Genomic DNA, 22101 nt, shown 5'->3' with positions numbered 1-22101 from the left:
CATTACAGGTTGGCAGGGTCTACAGGTATTTGTAGTTCCTCAACAGCTAGTTCACCTTCCAGCCCCGCTCAAGAAATCTCACACCACATTTCCCTTTGTACACTAAAAACACGGACTGTTTAGCGTCCCTTTAAATGTGCGAAGGCTTTGAGGCAGGGCTGAGCAACCTCCGACTCTCCAGCTGTGGTGAAACTACAACTCCTAGCACGCACACTCGCTTGACTGTTCTGGAAACACCCATAGAAGTGAATAAAGAATGCTGGGAGTTGTAGTTTCACAACAGCTGGAGTGCTGGAGGTTGCCGACTTTGGCTTTAAAGGGTCCGTTTTCACTGACACAATAGAAAACGGATCCGTCCTCCATTGACTTTCAATGGCGTTCAAGACGGATCCGTCTTGGCTATGTTAAAGATAATACAAACGGATCCGTTCTGAACGGATGCAGACGGTCGTATTATCTGAACGGATCCGTCCGTGACGAATCCGCACAAAACGCGAGTGTGAAAGTAGCCTTAGAGGTATGGCGCCCAGAGCCTCTCCTGCACAGCACCAGTGACTTCAGATTCTGTGAGGAGAGCCCCAGCAACACTGGAGGGGAACCCCAAACTTTACAAAATGGCTACAGACTGCTGGTCATAACGTTACCATTTGGAAGATTTCTAAAATGTAATCTAAGGCCGCATTCACATAATGCAGTTTTTCACTGCGTTTTCCTTAGCCAAAGCCATCGGAACAGCGTAAAGGAAGGTTCACGCCTCTCCTCTTTTCTGTACCCAGTCCCAGTTTTTCGCAAATAAAGAGGCATTCAAAAACTGCATCAAAACCGCACTATGTAAAAAAAAGGCCTGGCGGAAATGTGCTGATCTCCAACTAAAATCACCTTTTTAATGCTATTAAATGAAGTTATGAACAATTCCCTGCTGACTATAATACATGCAGCTGAAGCATCACTGAGGTGTGCCCCAAACCAGACATGGATCTCCGCTGGACAATCGGGATCTTAAAAAGGATGGATGAGATTAGAAGGGGCATGTCCGATTACAGCGCCACCCTTGTCTATGGGTTGTGTCTGGTATTGCAGATCAGCCCTTTTCACTTGAATGCGGATCAGACACGGATTCAAAATACTGTGGTGTGCATGAGAGCCAAGTGTGGAATGGTATAGTAAGGCGCTGCATTTCCTGCACACTGGCAATGACCCTTGGGAACTGCAATGTGCACTGGTAGGATGGAACTGGTTTATAGACGGAAGCCAGCCCAGCACCCTTCGTTATATATGGAGGATGCATATGGTTTCTACATCTTTGGATCCGTTTTTTAGGCCAAATATACAAGGCTTGCTCCCGCTTCCCATTCCTAGGAGGGGGCTGAGGCACAAGCTAATCAGCTGCAAACTTTAAAAAGGATTTTCCAGGACTTAAATATGGATGAAATATCCCCAGGATAGGTCCTCAATACCAGGTACCACCACCAACGAGTAGTTTGAAGGGGCTGCAGTACGCAGACAAGCACTGCAGCCTCTTCATAGTATTCGAAGCACCGTGCCGTGTATTGTAGCTCAGTCCTATTCACTTTAACGGGACTGAACTGCTCAAACCCCCCGTGACTGATGGACCTGAGATCATAGGCAGAGGTTGCAGCGACCACCAAATCACCATGGCTTATTCCAACAGCTGATTGGTCGGGGTGTTGGGAGTCGGACCATTACCCATCAGATATTGCTGACATATTCTAAATCAGGAAGTCCCAGAAAGCCCCTTTAAGATACTGGCCACCTTTAGGCTACCCCGTGAGATATATTCCAGCATGCTTGTTTTATCCGCTCTGCCAACCCACACCAGGCACTTCGCTTGTGGCGCTGAAGAATCTTCTTGTATAATACAAAATCAATGGTATATTTCAGAGGGAAATGAGGAGTTCTCCTAACCTGAATATTAAAACTTTCATCTCTAGGCAAAAAAGGTAAACATTTATTTGCCAATTTAGTGAGGCCAAATACAGACTCGATGCGATCGAGCCATGAGCTCTTCTACTGAAATTGACAAGAGCATCAAGGTAAAGGCTACTGTGGTATCGTCTTGTACCAACAGGTTGGGGCCAAGTGTACAGGAAAAACACAGCCAAACTGCAGCATGTTAAAGGGGACCTCCAGTGGGAGCTATAGTACCTATTCTGGTGTTTTTCTTGGACGCACCTTCACTTTTAGTGAGCATTAAGACAGGGCAAGATGGTATTGTTTGGGGGTTATGAGCTGGGACCCCCCCATCAATAACTGGGAAGATACCTGCGGTCCTCTACATGGCTCACAGGTCAGAGATTTCCATATCTCCAACCAGTTCTGCAGTCCCTGTCGTACTGGCGATCATAGTCTGGTCCTATCCACCATGCCTTGAATAAAAATGAAGGTACACCTTACAGGGCATCTGTCAGCAGATTTGTACCTATGACACTGGCTGACCTGTTACATGTGCGCTTGGCAGCTGAAGGCATCTGTGTTGGTCCCATTTTCATATGTACCTGCATTGCAGAGAAAAATGAAGTTTTAATATATGCAAATGGCCCTCTAGGAGCAATGGGGGCGTTGCTGTTACACCTAGAGGCTCTGCTCTCTCTGCAACTGCAGTGCTCTCTGCACTTTGATTGACAGGGCCAGGTATGATGATGTTTTCACTGCCTGGCCCTGTCAAAGTGGAAAGGTCATTTGCATATATTAAAACATCATTTTTCTCAGTAATGCGGGCACATATGAACATGGGACCAACACAGATGCCTTCAGATACCAAGCGCACATGTAACTGGTCAGTCAATTTCATGGGTACAAATCTGCTGACAGATGCCCTTTAAATCACCCCAGTGCTTCTTACCCGAGACACAAAGCCATGTCCAGAACATTACACGAGGACACAGTCTTTCACTTTTGAGCAACCACTCAACATTACCTAGACCAGAGAAGACATTATGGCGATACAGCAGACAGCCCTGTACACCCAGACTGTACTTCAGTACTAATCTTTTGGCCATCAATGCAACCCAAGGCAGATTACAAAAGTGCTATACTGCGCTATAATGTGGTGGCAAAGAGTCATAGGGAACTCGGAAAAGCAAGGAAAAAAAACAAAAAAAAAAACTTTAAAAAAAACAAAAAACCTCTTTGTATAAAAAAATTTGCAGCAAAGACAGTGCAAAGCAAATCCGTAGTATCGTTGTATGCTGGACCGTTATCATAAGGCAAGTATTTACAAGTTAGTGTCTTAAACTACAATGAGCTTGTCTAGAATAGAAAGAGGGACCTGTTAGACTGGCCATCACAAAAAAAAAACTAAAAAAGCACCTTGTGCCGTCTTACACCTCTTTGTGGTGCCTATTCACTCAAAAAGAAAAAAGGCAAAATGCATTTAAAAAATTGCGCAAAGGGAAACACGAGCCATTGCCCACAGCAACCAATAAAATCTCAGCTTTCATTTGTCCAAGGCAAGACATGGTTGGCCGTCACGCTACAGTTTCCCTTTGTGCGACTTTTCAGAAATCTTCCTAGTGTAAAAGGGGTGGGACACTTGCATCTAAAATACAATGCAAAAGGAAAGTGGATGTAAGGAAAATTCCAGATTATAGAGAAAAATAAGAAAAAAGGGGGAAAATAAAAAAGCCTAAGCTCTTACAGGCTGTCGACAGAAGTACATTATTACATACAGAACTGTGAACAGTAACACATTCTCTTAATATAAGAACTAGTAATTTGGCTACACCAGCTTAAGGGTCTCCCTAATTCTGGTCCGCCTCGCGAGTCTTCAGGAAGGAGCGAGCGGCTGAGAAATATCTATTATACAAACCGCAGAATACATGTTTTATCTACAATAGCTTTTTTCTTTTTTGTCAGCTGCCATTTTAATTTTCTGCAACATAACTTATACTACCGTGTCCAAAAGTGTAGTGTTTGGTAGGGCAAGAAAGTAAAAAAACACAACAAAAACAACAGAGACACCCAAACAAGCACACGGAGCAAATGGAAAAGAACTATCAAATAAACCGGAAGAAAAATGGATAACATGTTTAGGAAATTAGTAAAATATTCCATTCCCTTTCCATGAGAAACAAGAAAAACAAAACAAAAAATAAAATAAAATAAACTTTGTCAACCTCTATAGTCACCAGGATTATTAAAGGGACTGTAAGGAGAGCGTATATCATGACAACACCCACGACCCATGTAACTGAAGGGAGTGTTTATGTTCTTCTATTGTAGCAATTAATCCTTTATAAATTAAGAAAAAGCGGGGATATCGAATTAAAGTATGAAAAGGTGGGGAAAAAAAAACCCTGAAGGAAATGGTAATGGACATAAAATACTACATACGTATAAATAATTGGATTTTGGCATAATAGAGAAAGAGCAATACTGCATTATGGTACTCTTGTTACCCTAGGTTATAAGCACAGAATACCTGGCTGCAGATTAAAAAATTAGTTTAACATTAACCATTTTGCTTCCAGGGCTGTCCAACCCTCCTTTCTCTCATATGGCGTTTGCATACCACATCTCTGGAAGTGCCAAGACTATTTACAGGTGACGCAACGCGGCCGAAACGGCTCGACAGAATCGACATGTCCACATCCCATTCACACAGCTTAACTCAGGTTAAATGCCTTGTTACGTGTTTAGTGATACGGCTTTCCAAGCTGAAAGCGAGTTCGCTACGAACCGCCACTGAAATTCTTGTGGCTCGGTGCAGCTAGCTCGGAAGCTTGGGCCCCTGGCACCCATATTGTTGGGAGTGTTTCGTGCCAAATCGCTTCTTAGCAAACAGTTAACAGAAACACATGGTAGAACGTCCTGGCCCCGCACCCGTCAACCCACTGCTTTGTGTTTGCCGCCACAGCACCCGCACATGACACCACAGGTATAACAAGCTCGAAGAGGGAGGTAACAGCACATGCCTGGGGCAATGATTGACAAAGGGACGAGCAGCATCCACCGGAGGCAAAACTTTTCATCACTGGTGTCACACGAACAAGCATCTGTGTAGTCTCCTTCCGAGTCAGACATGCAGTGGTAAAGGACACAGTCTGCGAATCCCATGCAGCTGACCCGACGGATGCAGTTTCGGACCGAGTCTGGAGCATCCTGACATTTTCCCCGGCCATTTTCATCATGGTTAAACATGTCTCTGCAATATACACATCTGGACCTTTCGCCATCTTTTCTCCTGGACTTACATCGGCTGGGCTGTGTATTTATGACGGGGCCCTTAAGGTCCTTGCACGTGCCAAAGTCTGTGTGGTCTACGTACGGATAGTTGTAATCGTGTTTTGAGGATTCGTTTTTGGCAAACCGAACGTACGAGTCCGTGTTCTCGGTCTCCAAGTATTTGCGTTGGACTGGTGCCTGGCGGTAATCCTCATAACCGGTGAGCCAGTTTCTTTCCCTTGGGTTGATGCGGACAATCTCGTCATCGTCATCTGGAAAGCTGACATGACGAGGTGGTCTAGGTAATGACTGAAAGAGGTAGACCTTGGTTAGGAAGCCATCTTTGAGAAGTACAGTCCTCAGAGACAGACATTTAAAGAAACAAATTAGAGAAATCCACTCAACATAAATATGGATGAACAGGTTGCATGGAAGCTAATAGATACTGTACAAAAGGGCTCGACAAATCCTTAGGCGGCAGGTCGTCATGGCGATCAGGAATTTGATCCTGGCGCTTGGGTATTTGTCAGCCCGTTTTCAAAGGTGCATGGGCGACGGGTGCGGAGCGCCAGAGGGGGGCCTGTTCTGTCCAGAGGCAGCAGGAGTGGAGATAAGCGCCTCCGTTGTGGAAGCGCTCATCTCCATATTCATCTGTATCGCCGTCCTCAGGAGGAGCAGGGGAGAGGCGTCTCCCTTGCCCGTTCCTCTGATAGGCTACAGGCCTTAGGCCTGTAGCCTATCAGAGGAAGGTGCAGGCGGCGCAATGTCGTCATCGCTCTGCCTGAGCCGTACAGTGCGGGACACAGGCCGGAAGAGGCCTGCATCACATCACTGACAGCAGCATAAGGTAAGTATATGAGTTTATTGTCTTTATTATTTATAGTATACTGTGGCAAGAAGTGGGGTGGAGGCCCTATATACTGGCACAATATGGGGGGGGGGGGGCACTATGGAGAAGAGGGGAAGCACTATGGGGCCCTATATACTGGCACAATATGGGGTGCACTATGAAGAGGGGAAGCACTATGGGGGCCCTATATACTGGCACAATATGGGGGCACTATGGAGAAGAGGGGAAGTACTATGGTGGACCTATATACTGGCACAACATGGGGGGCACTATGAGAAGATGGGAAGCACTATGGGGGCCCTATATACTGGCACATTATGGGGAGCACTATATACTGGCACATTATGGGGGGCACTATGGAGAAGAGGGGAAGGAGCACTATGGGGGCATCTACTGGGGGCCCTATGTACTGGCATGCATTATTGGGGGGCTCTATAGAGAAGTGTGGGGGTGGGAGGAGCACTATGGGGGCATCTACTGGGGGCTTTATGACGCGGCTCCGCCTGGCTCCTAACTTTTTTAGCTGGCTCCTAAATTCCAAGGAAATTTGTCAAGCCCTGCCGTACAAAAAGGATATTAGATATAACTGCAATAAATACACACTCTTCACATAATCCTCTACATCAAAAGTCAGGGAAAATAGTCTGTAACCAACTTTTCATGATTTACACTGCTTACATTGCGTTCTTGCACACACAGGCACCAGAATTATGGTAACTTTCTTGTTTTGGTCAATTCTGTAAAGCTGCAAAAACGAGGTTATAATGGTATGCACATGAGAGCTTGCAAGTGCCCAGGGGCGGTGTTCTTGCTGTCAGTGCCCCGCCTCTAGGCGCTTTGCGTGCATAACTCCTCCCCAGTGTATTGTCTGGCTAGCCCTTTCATAATGTTACATGATCCTCTCTAGTTCCCGCACGTGCACAGTTCACTGCGGGGCCCGGGCATGTGCACTCAGATAACCACATTGCAGCTGCTGTCTCTGCCCGCTCCACCTCTTCCATCTTTGCCAATTTTGCGCCAGTAGCTGGCGCATGCGCACTGCTGCAAATAAAGCCGTTGCCCTCAGTGGTTATTGAAGAGCGGTTACCCGGGCCCGGAAATGAACTGTGTACACACATCATGAAAGGGCTGTCCAAACAATACAATGGGGCACAGTTAGGTGTGCAAAACGCCTAGGGGCCTGGGCACTTACAGCAAGAATTCCACCCCTGGGCGCTTACGAAGTTATAATGGCATGTAAATGAGGGCTAGCTTCTGCAGCATTACAAAATTGGACAAAAACAAGAAAAGTACAGTTATTATTGTGCGTGTGCAAGAACGCAATATAAGCAGTGTAAAACATGATAAGTTGGTGAAAAACACCACTTAAATATCTATTACGTTGTGCCTACAGCCCCTATGCAGACCTATGTCTCCTTTGTAACAGACTTGAAGACTGGTCCTTCAGCTACATTGACATCCATGAGTCCCTCAATTTTTGTTAAAGGGGTTACCCAGGAATGGATGATGACCTATCCTCCGGTCAAAGTCCCGACACTGCCGCGATTTTGCTGTTTCAGGGATCCGCTGCGCTTACTGGAAATCCGATGAGCGCAGCCGGTCCCCGGCAACTCTCCAACCACAGCGCCTGTGCTTGGTATTGCAGCTCAGCCCCATTCACTTTAATAGGGCTAAGCTGCGACTAGTTCATGTGAGCAATGTACAATGACGTCACATGGCCTAGGCCTCACAGAGCGACTGCCTATTCTAAGATCCGATTGTCAGGGGTGCCGGGAGTTACCGGATAACCTCTTTATCCTACCAAGTAAGAAAGGACAGAGAGTGGTCTGTATAACTGCAGGATCAGACTACACTGGGTTTGTTTGTAGTCTGTTACTATGGAGACACAGGGCAACCTATGAGCTGTGGATACAAAGCTATTTAAACGATTAGAAAAGTGGCTTCACTTTAGATGGAATTTGAACAATAAAACATAATTGTGACAGTGGAGCTTTCCATTATGTAGACAGTTGTATTCATTTCTAGACTATATTAATACCTACTTGTTCTGGAGGATAGTGTTCAGAGCTGTAGAAATCAATGTGACTCACGGTGCTGTATCGGCAACCACCACCAGTCAGAGGAGAGGAGATGGTCCTCACTGGTGCCTCTCTCTTCTGTGAGGAGTTTGAGGAGCTGTCTGTACCAGTCTGCAAATTGAAGAAAAGAAAGAATTGCATCATACAAATCACATTCTTGAGCTGGAAACATTTGAAAATTCCCGCAACTTGAACAAATAAGCTATAAAAGCAGCTTTAAAGGGGTTGTCCGCTTTACTCATATTGATGGCCTATCCTCAGGATTGGTCATCAATATCAGATCGGCGAGGGCCAGACTCCGTGCGAGCGCTGCCTTCTCTTCATTGTTTACCTGCTCACTGGTGGAACTTCAGCAGTGAGCAGTGTAATTCCACCCAAGCCGTCTTATGCGTTTCCATGGGACCTCTCCTTCCTATGAAGGAGCCCATAGAAGTGAGATGTAATTACACCTGCTCATCCTGCCGATCTGATATTGATGACCAACCCTGCTAGAGTATATGGCACTGTGCTTGGTAGCCTGTGAGGCGGCTGTAGCACCCAAGAGTGCTGTGGCCTCTTCAAAAAGCTGATTAATGGGGGTGCTGGCAGTCAAAAACCCCTTTGATGGATGCACCAAAAGAACTTTCTTGGCACATACAGTAAATGGACCCTCAAGACACAATGTGAAAAAACTGCCGAAGTGATCTCCCAAGGCAGGCAGGCATCCAAGAACACCACAAACTACAAGAGAATATGAAAAAGCATACCATGTAACAACTAATTAGGGTTTAGCATTTTTCTTTTTTTAAATATTGCAATAATAGTCTTGCCCGCCATATCAGACTTGGGTACATTGGGCTCAGCTGGTCAACCGATTCTGAAGGTCCACACTCCGACTACACAATACTTGCATGCCTACCTATATTACACTGCAGACTTTGTTGTTCATCACACATTCAGTGCATCATAAATGGGAACCTAGTGAGAAGGTAAAGTGGAGATGCCCTCTACTGAAGCTCACGGGCCCTTTTCTGATGGATCAGAACCTACATGCCTGGTAGTGGAGCTGTTGGTAAGGCTTTGGCAGAATATATATTCAATCAGGTGGTGTGACTGCATTTAATAGATAGACAAGAGGGTAAGGCCCCTTTCACACAAGCGAGTTTTCCGTGCGGGTGCAATGCGTGACATGAACGCATAGCACCCGCACTGAATCCGGACCCATTCATTTCATTGGGCCTGTGTACATGAGCGTTTTTTTTTTCACATAGAAGTGAATGGGGCTTTAGTAAAAAAAAACGCATTGCATCTAGAAGCAAGTGCGGATGAAATGCGTTTTTCACTGATGGTTGCTAGGAGATGTTGTTTGTAAACCTTCAGTTTTTTATCACGCATCACGCGCGTGAAAAACGCATTAAAGCGCATTGCACCCGCGCGGGAAAAACAACGCAATAGCAGACAAAACTGACTGAACTTGCTTGCAAAATGGTTTGAGTTTCACTGGACGCATCCGGACCTAACCCATCAGGCTCATGTGAAAGGGGCCTAAGACCTCCTCTATGTAATCCCATATGCTTGGAAGTAGTCACTAATTAAGGGTCATACAACCACAGGCCGAAGACTACTCCTTCTGGATGGCAAAACAGACCAACTCAAAACACTAATTCCCCACATACTTGACCCCCATTTTCAGCAGCCAGGCATTTCTGCAATTTTAAAATGAGTGATGATGACTTTCAAGATACCAGTCCTGGAGAATGCAGTCACATTCCAAGCATTTATCAAAGAGCCAGGAGAACAGAAGTTGGGTAGATATTTGCAGCTTGCAAACTATGAATCACAGCCTGCATTTCCAGAAACGCTATCATTTATAAGAACATCTGAGGCCCGGGCCACCAGCAGAGACCAGGAAGCATCCACCCCCATCCATAATGATAGCTGCTGGTAAACAAGGAATGGTTTTATCTAAAATAACCTCAATGCGCCAACACGTAGTCTTCACTGGATGATTTCCTAGGCTGGAATAATATAGAAGACAACTACAACTAGAGAAAACTTTCAGGCCATGCATCCCATTTGCATTCTGTCCAGCGTTCGAGAAAAACATCACAACCGGCAGGCTGCATTAATGATGCCTGCTCCGAGTAGAAGCTTAGGCTGGGTTCAGCAGTTTTGCTTGGGTCATTTTGGAAGTAATTTTGGGGTTTAATTGTTTTTGAAGGGAACCAGTCATCATTAAAATGCAATCGAATCCACCAGCATCACGTAATAGAGCATATTTTGGGCTATTCACATGAGTGTATTAGACGTATTAGGCTAGTTTCACACTACAGTTAAAATATTCTGGTATTGCCGGACACTGCCTTTCACCGCCGGAGACCATTGACAATAATGGAACCGGGCCTCTAGGATTCAGGCACTAATTCCCTGAAACAGGACCGTATGCCACTTGTAAGATTCACAGACCTGGGTATAAAATGATTTGCAGATCTTGTATTATTAGGAATGGCAATACTTCTACCGCAATATTTTTCATGCCGACATTTTGTGTTGGATGTAGAGCTGGCCTTTTTCCATTTTAGATTCACCAAAACATATCCAACTTAGGCCTGAATCAGAAGACAGTATTTTCCGTCCAATGGCCGACCTGACTAAGTCCGGACAGCACACAGAACCATTAAATTATATTTAATGCGGCTGAAATAGCACAGAGATAGTCATCGCTCATACAAGTTCCTGTTCCCAATACAAAATCACAATCTTAAATACATCCCATCTGTTAGTATGGTGTGTGTGTGTAGAAGACAAGCTCAATGCCATGAGGAAACCCACACAAGGAGAATAAACAGATTCCATGCAGATGTTCTTGGTGAGATTCCAATCCAGGACCCCAGAGACGGAAGGTAACAGTGAGGACCAATATGGGGTACAGTATGGTCCTGTGGCTTTCCACTTACAGATAAATAAATCTAAAATGTATTCAGTCCTCTAATACAAAGAAGATGCACAAAATCCTGGAATACCTGTGGAAAAATCCATACTCACCTGCTCCGTTCCAGCTCACTGCCTCTTCACTGGTCTTCTGGTCCCAGTCTTGTCAACATCCTTATAGATGGGGTCAGGTGCACCGCTGCAGCCAATGACCGGTCTCAGCAGCGATCCCCTTATAACTGCTGGGTCCTGTGGTTGAGAACACACCACCGCTGAGACCAGTTTGTGGCTGCAGCAGTGCACAATATTCAGTTTATGCAGACGTTGACAGAGGCAGGGAGCCAGAACAAAGTGGTAAGGAGCACGTGAGTGTGGATCTTAGGCTTCAAATTTAAAGAATAAAAAAGACAGCTCGTTTAAAGGTGTTGTATAGCAATTAAATACTGATGACCTATCCTGAGGATGGATCATCAATATCTGACCAGTGGGGATCAGACTCCCGACACCCCTGCTGCTCAGCTGTTTGAAGAGGAGGTTTTCAAACAGCTCATCGGCGGGAGTGTCAGGAGTTAGACCCCCATCGATCAGACACTGATGACCTATCCTAGTCTGAAAAGTTAAAAAAGCAACGCAACCCAAAGAGATTGCATTAAAATGTCTAAACAATGACCTGCAAATCACTGGTTTCCAGTAGCGTTACACGTCTACGGGACTGGCTGTCTTTCAGAATGATAGAAAAACAAATCTGTGGCGACTCCTAAACGTTGCTTGACGCAGGCATTTCCCACACTGCAGGCAGAGGTGGTATTTTAAGATCAGCCAGTGGTCACTTATAGATGCCTGAGATCACCACCCTGTATTTTCACTTGGAGCAGACCTTAAAATAGACGGCAACAGCTGATGCAACCGAAATGCCCAAAATATCCTTGTACTACGATTTTAAACCACAGGAAATAGCTTGACTGAACAATGCCAAGTGGAACACGAGATATTTTAATATTCACGGTGCCCTGAACCAGACCGGCAGCTCACTGGCCCAATGGGAATCGCATTACTCACCAAAGTGCCCCTCGCTGGAACACAACGCCCTTGGCTGCTCTTGGTTCACACCCGTGCGTTACTCTCTGCAGCTCTCGTCCGTGTAAATCGGGGATTACTGCAGAATCTAAAGAAGCTGGACTTAGATGTATAAGACGCCTTCACACGCGCCAGGTTTTGTGCATGATTTCTGCAAGCCGTATCGGATAAATGGAATTATTTGCTGCATGAGACTAGCCCCTTTATGTCTTATGGAATGGGGGCTCAGATTGTCAAGCCCTGTGCCTCTATTTTATCCTCTCCATGGTGGGACTTTCTGCTCATGTCCCAGTCATTTCACCGCAACGTCAGGGACAAAGGCGGATTTTACATAGGATTTCTGAGGCAGATTTCATTCCTAGCAATGAAAGGCCTCTTTCACACGAGTGAGTTTTCCAACTGGATGCGATGCGTGTAGTGAACGCACAGCATCCGGACTGAACCCTGACCCATTCATTTCGCGCATCATCTCTGGGTTCAGGAGGAAAAAACAAAAAACTCAGGATGTTCTATAGGGCAATTTCCAGGCACCAGCTGCGTGCGCGCACCGTATCACTTAAATGGGTCCACAAACCGGAAGATATGGAGTGGAGGGCTGCGGAAGCACTACCGCAAAAACATAAAAAAATAGAACATGCTCTATTTCTTGGCGGATGGATCAGGGACCCATTCAAGTTTTAAGGGTCTGCATCAATCATGCATTGGGGACCAAAATTTGCATGAGCCCATATTGTGTGTGTGTGTTTTTTTTTTTTTTTTTCAGTTTCTCAGTGACGCTGCATTCATTTTATAATTGGGAACCCAGTTTCAACCTGGAGCCAAAATCGTCACTAAGGCTACTTTCACATCTGCGTTTTCCCTTTTCCGGTATTGATCAGTCATAGGATCACAATAGCGGAGGAAAACGCTTTAGTTTTGTCCCCATTCATTGTCAATGGGGACGAAACTGAACTGAAGGGAACAGAGTGCGCCAGAATGCATTCCATTCCGTTTCATGGGTTCCCATGACGCACACAAAAGCGCTGCAAAAAGCATTTTTGAGCGCGTACTGGGATGAGGAGCAAGACGGATTCGGCATGACTCACAATTTAAGTCAATGGTGCCGTATCCGTTTTCTCTGACATGGAAGAAAACGGATCCATCCACCATTGACTCACAATGGTTTTAGAGACGGATCCGTCTTGGCTATTTTAGAGATAATACAACCGGATCCGTTGATAACAGATGCAGGCGGTTGTATTATCGTGATGGGAGCGTTTTTGCTGATCCGTGATGGATCCAGCAAAAACGCAAATGTGAAAGTGGCATAAATCGCTCCGCTTATCTTCCTAAACTAAGAAAATCCAAAACAGTTGTCTAAACAAAGAGGCAGTGGTGTAACCTAAATCTGTAGAGGGCCTCCCATTATTATGCATCATTTAGAATACTGGTCTCCTCAAATGGGGCCGAGGGACTGTACCTGCACCCGTTCTAGTAACACCCCTGCAAAGAGGAGGGGGGTAAGCAGCTGCATCATCCAACAACCCAGATATCTGCAGGAGGAGTCGAGGTCTGAACTAGGTCTCCTCTGCAGAAATCCTGCCTGTAAGGCCCAGGGCTGCTGCAGCGCTCACACTTGACTGTTTTCCAAGCTCCAGATGTCGGAGAGTCTTTCCGCACAACTGGGGAGTGCAGTTTTTTTTTTTGTGGGCTAGAGAGTGCACACTGCTGCTGGATACAATGATGCAATGTGTACATAGAGGAGAGATTCCAGCATTCCTATAGCTCCGTGACTCCCTCTCTGGCCACCGCTCTGTGCACTGAAAAGCGCTTCTAATCTGCTAACAGGAAGTTGTCAATCATCCCGCTGTCACCGGGCCAGCATCCACTGCTCCGCAGCAATTGTGTGCGCCGCCTGCACAGGGTGTCACCTTCACATCGCCACACACAACGGAAAGAAAGACACCGGGACCTCATGTCGCCAAATTTATCCAGGACCTCCACTGAAAATCAGGCGTTTGGTTGAACTTCTTCACACATCTTCCAAGTTAGGCTACTTTCACACCTGCGTTCGGTGCGGATCCGTCTTGTATCTGCACAGACGGATCCGCACCTGTAATGCAAACGCTTGTATCCGTTCAGAACGGATCTGTTGTTTTTTTTTTTAAAGAATAATGCAAAGTCTAAGTCTAAACGGATCCGTCCTGACTTACACTGAAAGTCAATGGGGGACGTTTTCAATTGCACCATATTATGTCAGTGAAAATGGATCCTTCCCATTGACTTACATTGTAAGTCAGGACTGATCCGTTTGACTCGGCATCGTCATCCCATTTCCGTTATGCAGGAGAGGACTCCCCTGCATAAAAGAAACGGGACTGATCCGTTTTGCAGCCCATAGACTTCTATTATGACGGAATGAATAACGGAAAGCCTCCAAAAGGCATTCAGTCATAGAATTGCGTTATGGTCCGTGGTAACGGAATCCATAACGCAATTCACCTTTTACCACCAAACGAAGCGTGAACGAATTTCATAACATGACCTAATCTCAATCAAGACCTGAAAATACTGTCTGAATATTCCCTCATAAAGACAACAGAGTAGTCGGGGCAGGTCGACTTTCACCATCCCTAGACATAGGGATTCATATATTTTCACCCCGCCAATTTTAATTTTTTTTTTCCAGAAAAATCTTTCTATATTCCGAGCTTTAATTGTACAAACGTTGCCATACCAGTAGTTTTTACGGTTTCCCTGATAATCGATCAGAACTTCTATGTAGACAGAACGCTTTATTAAGAGCGCAGACGCAGACCACAATGCAAATGGGATCTAGAGAGTCTTCATATTTAATGGGGGGGATTGGGGTGATGTTTTAGAGCAGGGGTGCACAACCTGCGGCCCGGGGGCCACATGCGGCCCTTGATACCATTCTGTGCGGCCCCTAACCATCTGGTAACAGACATGTATGCCTATGTCTTGTGGCTGCTCACATGTATTTTTCATGTATTTCTCCCATTAGATGGGAGTCCTGGAGGTATAACTAGACATTAATGGTATATAATGTGTGTTCAATATGCCATAAGTACAATATTTCAGTTGTTAATACACCTTTAAATTTTAATTTCGGCCCTCGTCATTGGTTCAGTCTGGCAATGTGGCCCCCAACCAGGAAACGTTGTGCACCCCTGTTTTAGAGGGTACCTATGCACCCTCTAGCCACACATTTTGCTTTTTAGAGTCGAGAGTCGGAGCCTTCTTGCAGCCTCCGTCACATAGACTCAGGTCACTTTCCGAAAAAAACTGCAGCTGCCAAAGCCAAACATTACAAACTGGAATCAGCAAAAAAAAAAATCTGCTGAAGAAAACAGGATGTTTGGTAAGAGAGTTAATAGAAACAAAGACAAGTAACATAACAAGTGTTGCCTGCTGGAGCCGGAGATGCGGATTCCATCTGAAGTCATTGAAAGGGGGGTGCAGTCATAAACAAGCGGAGGTCGGTGGCAATGCTTTATAGGATGGGTTAGCGGTCACGACTGCTGTATACAGGGATATTCTGCTAAAGTTCTGGCGGTGGCCAGTGCCGAGGAATAGGAATCTGTCAATCCTGTTGTAGAGACGTTTTACTACCAGCAGATTCGATCCTATATATGTGTCCCTGACAACTCTCCAATGGACATTTATACTATTCTGACAACTATGTCTTTGCTATATCGACAAGTGATTGATTCTATGTTACTCTGTGAACCCCTGGACGATATCGAACACCTTCCCAACCAGTTAGTTAGGTCTCAATGTGCCCAAGATGAAAAGTAAAGTACCGCCGCGAGCAGTATTGATTCAAAATATACTACCATTTTGTGTCCACAGCTCCTATGCAGATCTCTGTTTCCATGGTAACATACAAAAACTAAGTGTAGTCTTAGGCCTGTTTCACACATTTGTTGTGGCATTCTGGCAGAAAAATCTTAAAACTGGATCAGTGCCACTTAATACATCCGGATGCATCAGTTTCGTCCGGATCCGGCTGTATTAAATCTAAACTGAACAAAACAGATCTGGTATGAAAATCATTGTAAGTCAATGGGGGTGGGGGTCCGACACCTGGGACCCCCGCTGATCATCGCCGCGGTCTTCTCTCTGTTCAACAAGCGCCATACATTGCATAGTGGCTGTGCCTAGCATTGCAGCTCAGCCTCATTCACTTCAATAGGGCTGAGCTGCGCCTAGGCCACGTGACCGATGAATGTAATGACACGCGGCCTAGGGTAACCTGCGAGAAAACTGCAGCGCTACCGCCAGCATCAGTGCCTGCTCTAATAGCTGATCGGCGGCGGTCCCAAGTGTTAGACCTCCACCAATCAGATCCCAGGGACACAGGATCAATAAAATGGTTTAATACCTTTAAAAAGGACTATGAAATACCCGGCATACTACTCTTGGCCTATGTGAGCAAGCAGCCTAAAACTATAGCTCCAAAAATGCACATTTACTTGCCTGTTCTCAGAACTCCATAGAAATAAATGGAGCATGCTGGGAGTCATAGTTCCACCACACAGCTGGAGCGCTTAGCCATCATTGGTATAGGCCAGTGGTGGCTAATTTCCGGCACTCCAGCCGCGGTGTAACTACGACTCCCAGCATGCTCCATTCATTTTTATGGAGCTCTGAGAACAGCCTAGCGAGAGTACATCTTGGGAGTCATAGCTTTACCACAGCTATGTGGCGGAGGTTAGCCATCACAGGCCTATTCTATGGAGAATAAGCCAACTTACATGACTCCATGGAGGTGGGGTGTAGTATGTGCACTGACAGAGTTGCGCCCTCGCGGACAGGTGTAACGTTGCATTTTGGGAGGCGATCCAAGTAGCTCTTTATTAGGTCCTAGCTGTGCTGTATTACTTTACAGGTTTCACTTTAGCTCCGCACAGAGCCCTGTGCAGTTAGCACTAAGCAAATATAACCCGCCTTGTGGAAAACATAATCCTGACAGCAGATTGCATCGTCTCTTCCCGGAATCCACTAACCAAACCGGCTCTCGATGCAAAATGGGACTGGATGACACCCTTTCCTGCTTCACATGACTGTGGATCCTGTATAATTTCCTGCACCTTCAGGAAATCCTTCAGCACAGACTACAAATAACCTGCGTTATTATTCACGTATACTAGACGCTGCAGTATCGGGTATGTTCTGCCTTCTCTCAGGCTGGCCGCACTTCTCAGTGTCTGTCGGGGTATACTTTGGGGTTGATTTCCCAATGTATACCCCCCTGATGGATGCCACTATACATACAGTCCATCAGATCCTACATAGCACACAGTATACGTTTTTTTTACTGGATGAGACTGTATAAAATTCACTTATTGTGCCATTCCGTACGGCATAAAAAGTTATATGGCTGCATACCAGCCCAATGGGGGTGTCACAAATGTGCACGCGTTCAATAAGACAGGCCACGAGGGGCACTCTGGCAGTCACTTTACCCGTAACCTTGGATGGGACCTGTAAGAGGGAAATCCGCTTTCACCCTTGCTAATGCATTAGGCTACCAAGGAGCGAGGTGACCTGCCGAAACAAGTCAACACATCCACAAACGCCGCTGCTACTATCCGTCAGTACGGCCGACAGAACGCCACGGTTAGAAATGAACAGCACCCACAGGAAAGCACTGCGTTCTAGCATACCACAGACCTTCAATCGTAACACAGCAAAGCGGTACTTAGTGGGTGTGGGTACACTTAGAGCAGCAAGGAGTGACGTATTAAATTTAAAGAGGTTGTCTCATCTCGCTGTTAAGGCGAGATGAGAGAGTCCCCGACCGGGAAACAGCAGTGCGCTCCGGCGCGCTGCTGTATCAATAGCTCCCATTGCTGTGCATGAGAGCAACGGAAACGGTATAAGCTTGCTGTGCTGTTTCCGTAGCTTTCATGCACCGTAATATGGTGACCCCATTCTTGTTATAAGTGGGGATCCCAGCGGTAGGACTTGTGGCTAGGGGATAACGTTCTATAACCAGAACACTCCTTTAGAAGTAGTAAACGACAGTGTCGCCTAAACAAGCAAAACTAATATCTTCTGCCAGTGCAAGCTACTGGTTTTTAGGGTGACATTTCTTTGAAGATCTTGTGCGTGACTTGAACAAAATTCTGGTCTGACACACACACAAAAAGGCCAGCTCTGCCCCACTGCAAGTTTACTTTTCATACTGTTTGCATAAGGGAACACTGCGCTATTCATCGCCGCCTTGTGCTTCAAAGGCTCCACAGACACAGAACAGTGAGTTGCTTCATCGGCTTTAGTAGGGAAAGACAATAGGGCTGAAATTTCACAAGTCCAGGAGCAAGGCTGGAGACGTATAGGACTTTGACTGTGGAATCTTCACCAAACACCAAATTCATTGAGGCATGAAGAACGACCACCACCAGCATCACAAGAGGAAAACGCAGGCATTTTCAAAAGTGCCATCCTTCAATAAGTGAAAAAAGAGGGCGGCAATTTGTCAGTTTGTATGATGTGCTACAGATATAGTTGGCAAGTCTATGCAAAAGGAAGTTACTCCCATGTGAGCCCACTGTATTACCCGAGCAAGACTGATAAGCCTGGCCACTTGATTTACATAGAAAAAACTAAAATGGCCTGATTGGTGACTGCGAGGCTGTTCTGTGAGAGCAGACATTTGTTCTCATCGATGACCTAACCTGTGGTGGCGCTGCAGGGAAAAACACTTTCTGCTGAAACCTTATAAACATATTTTGATCGAGATACTCCTGGATAGCATCTCTTAGAAAACATTTGGTTTTCCCACAACAGATGTTAAACTTACCGGCCTATAGTTTTCGGGCTCTGTTTTAGACCCCTTTTTAAATATTGGCACCACATTGGCTAAGTGCCAAGTGTATGCCATCTGGATCCGGTGATTTGTCGGTTTTAACCTTTTAAAGATGCCGCTGTACTTCTTCCTGATCAAACGGGCCACATTTAATGGGGAGTTTATTTTGGGTCTGCACAATTACAAGAAAATATACTGAAAATAGAAGTATACTGGCTGACCATGACAGAGCATGAACAGCCCATGTACAACTAAGGGCACACCGGTTTGTAGGACTAGCCTTCGAGCTGGAAGTGCTAGAATTCATATGAGACCTGTGGAGTAAGTACAGCCATTCTTGCTCATAGAAGGCTACAGCTCCATCCCCTCCCCTATACTGTTCCATAAATCAATCTGGCAGGTAGCTGGGAAGCAGCTGCTAATGATAGCTTAACTCTGGAGCAGAGGAAGTCACCTTTTAACCTAGCCTGCTGTTGTTTGTCTTTTAAAACTGGGACAAAAGAACAGATGGGAAGAGAATGCCAACTGGTGAAAGAATCCGGTCAGAGAGGGTGACAAACCTGAAAGGACCCTCTAACACGCAACTCTCAGCACCACTACCCCGGCTTTCTCTGCAGCTCGACTGCCATGCAATGCACAGCTCATATAGGCAGGCTAATGAATTATTGGTTAGCTATGCAGTAGTCTCGTTCTATCCTTTCAAGTGCACTTGATATGCCTGCTGAGGAAGAAAGGGTGTTACATCTAGAAGGAAGCAGATGACTCACTGATTCAACAATACAGATAATACGCTCCTCCCTTGTATTGCCTTGACCTTGGTTGATCTGACCATTAAGATCATGTTCTCGTCAGCTTTTCAATGATTCATCTACTACAGCGGAGTGGAATGTGATGTTGCCTTAAAGGGAGAATGTTTTTTTTTTATTGAGCTACCAAAAGTGAAAAGGAGTTTAGCCTGATTACAAAGCCTAAGGGCCGTTTTCCACATGGCCGAATGCTCATTCCCTCCAATTTGTGTAAAGGTGCCACCGATCACACAACAAACGAACAGACTGTGCAGCTACTGCCCAGCACCTGCACATAAGAGGATGCCGCCAGGGACAGAAAAGAGGTCACACGAGTAAATACCATGACCACCAAAATCTTGGTGGCCATGGACGGGGAAGACACGGCTCACACTATTTACAAAGTCTATGGACAGGCAGTTTGGCCTTCTGACCATCTGCTGAGGTGAATGAAACATGTTCTTGCCACATTATATATATTATATACATACAGACATACTGTATATGATACCATATAATTCAATACCATATTTTACTCAAGCTGTGCATAAAAATTTATAAAAAGATATAAAACCATATGTTCATCTAAGGCTACTTTCACACTAGCGTTTTTGCTGGATCCGGCAGGGTCCAGTGAAACCGCTTCCGTTACTGATAATACAACCGCCTGCATCCGTTATGAACGGATCCGGTTGTATTATTTTAACATACCCAAGACAGATCCGGCATGAACTCCACTGAAAGTCAATGGAGGACGGATCAGTTTTCTATTGTGGCAGAGAAAACGGATCCGTCCTCATTGACTTGCATTAGGGGTCATGCCAGATCAGTCTTGCTCCACATCCTATGACGGAAAGCAAAATACAACATGTTGCGGTTTGCTCTCCAGTCTGGGAACGCAACTAAACTGAACAGAATGCATTTTGGAGCACTCCGTCCTGTTCAGTTCAGTTTTGTCCCCATTGACAATGAATGGGGACAAAACAAAAGCATTTTTTTCCGGTATTGAGACCCTATGACGTAACTCAATACCGGAAAACTTTAACACTAGTGTGAAAGCACCCTAAGGCCTCTTGCACACAAAACGTATTTTCATTCAGTGTCTGTTACTATTTTTTTTTTTTTTTTGTGGACCGTATACGGAACCATTCATTTCATAGGGTCCGCAAAAAAACAAAAACAAACAAAAAATAAAATATAAAAAACCCCACAATGTGCATTCCCGTATTTCCTTTCCGCAAAAAAAAAAAAAATAGAACATTACGGACAACGATATTACTGTTCTATGAAGGGCCAGCTGTTCCGTTCTGCAAAATATGGAATGCACATGGATGTCATCCGTATTTTTTGTGGACTGCAAAATACATAGTCGTGTGCAAAAGGCCTAAGGCTGAGTTCACACTTCAATTTGGTCAGTTATTTCCATCAGTAACTGTGAGCCAAAATCACCCATCAGGGGAGGGGGAAGAAACAAGCTTAAAGTGTACCTAACCTTTCAATAAACTTTGCTTTAATCAATAGTACAGTGAGTGTACATGAGGAATAACACTATTTCTGGCATTTGTAGCAGTTTTCCCCTGAGCATGCTGAATGTCTAGTTTGCAGTTCTCCCAGAGATGGTCGGTGGAGATTAGCGGTCATTCAGTGCACACAGAAAATAGAGGAGAATCTGCTTTCTAACCTTCTGTTACTCACTCAGAAGCAGCCCCAGGATCATGGAGGACATTACAGAGGTACTGACCTGTATGGCTGTGACTAAGCCTCTCCCCCACCAACTCCTCTGGCCTGAACTCAATCCTTTAGTAGTCCCAAACCTGAAGCAGATCGGCCGGTGTTCTGCCAGATTTCTATAGCTTGCCGAAAGTCTATAGCGGAAGTGACGTGGTGTGCTGCGCAAGCGCACAAGCGTACTTCAGCGAAGCATTCCTGCTGCCTCCACTGGAGCAGTTCGCACACCGCGCGTGCGCAGACTTAAGGTTATAGATTTCTTAAAGTGACAGTCATCTCCATTAATCTACATGAATTTGTACCCTCGCGGGCTCGCTTCGCTCGCCACGCATCGGGCTCGGCCTCGCTGCGCTCGGCATTTAGTAAAACTGACTCTATGCCGCCATTGATAGTAAAGAAGGAAACGGATGGTAAAGAAAGAGATGGATAGTCTCTTTCTTTACCATCCATTTCCTTCTTTACTATCAATGGCGGCATAGAGTTAGTTTTACTAAATGCCGAGCTCAGCGAGGCCGAGCCAGATGCGTGGCGAGCGAAGAGAGCCCGCGAGGGTACAAATTCATGTAGATGCTGTATTTTACTGGAGGTGACTGTCACTTTAAGGCGATGATTCGGATGATTTGTGGAAGTGCGCTTGTGCGCTTGCGCAGCGCACCACGTTACTTCCGCTATAGA

General features: G+C 45.6%; 1 protein-coding gene across 1 annotated transcript in view; it reads right to left on the bottom strand.

Moving 5' to 3' along the window:
• Positions 1-2755: 2755 nt before the first annotated feature.
• SPRED2 (sprouty related EVH1 domain containing 2) overlaps positions 2756-22101 on the bottom strand; it is an 82761-nt gene continuing 63415 nt past the window's right edge. The window contains exons 5-6 of the mRNA XM_044290764.1: positions 8077-8223; positions 2756-5493 (exon numbers count right to left, since the gene is read on the bottom strand). Of these exons, the coding sequence (XP_044146699.1) occupies positions 4846-5493; positions 8077-8223 (795 nt within the window). The 3' untranslated portion in view covers positions 2756-4845. The remainder of the gene's footprint in view (positions 5494-8076; positions 8224-22101) is intronic.

The sequence above is a fragment of the Bufo gargarizans genome, chromosome 4 (genome assembly GCF_014858855.1).
Source record: "Bufo gargarizans isolate SCDJY-AF-19 chromosome 4, ASM1485885v1, whole genome shotgun sequence".
In the NCBI taxonomy this organism is placed as follows: Eukaryota; Metazoa; Chordata; class Amphibia; order Anura; family Bufonidae; genus Bufo; species Bufo gargarizans.
Note: the sequence above shows the minus strand (reverse complement) of the source record. Positions and strands in the feature narration are given on the sequence as shown.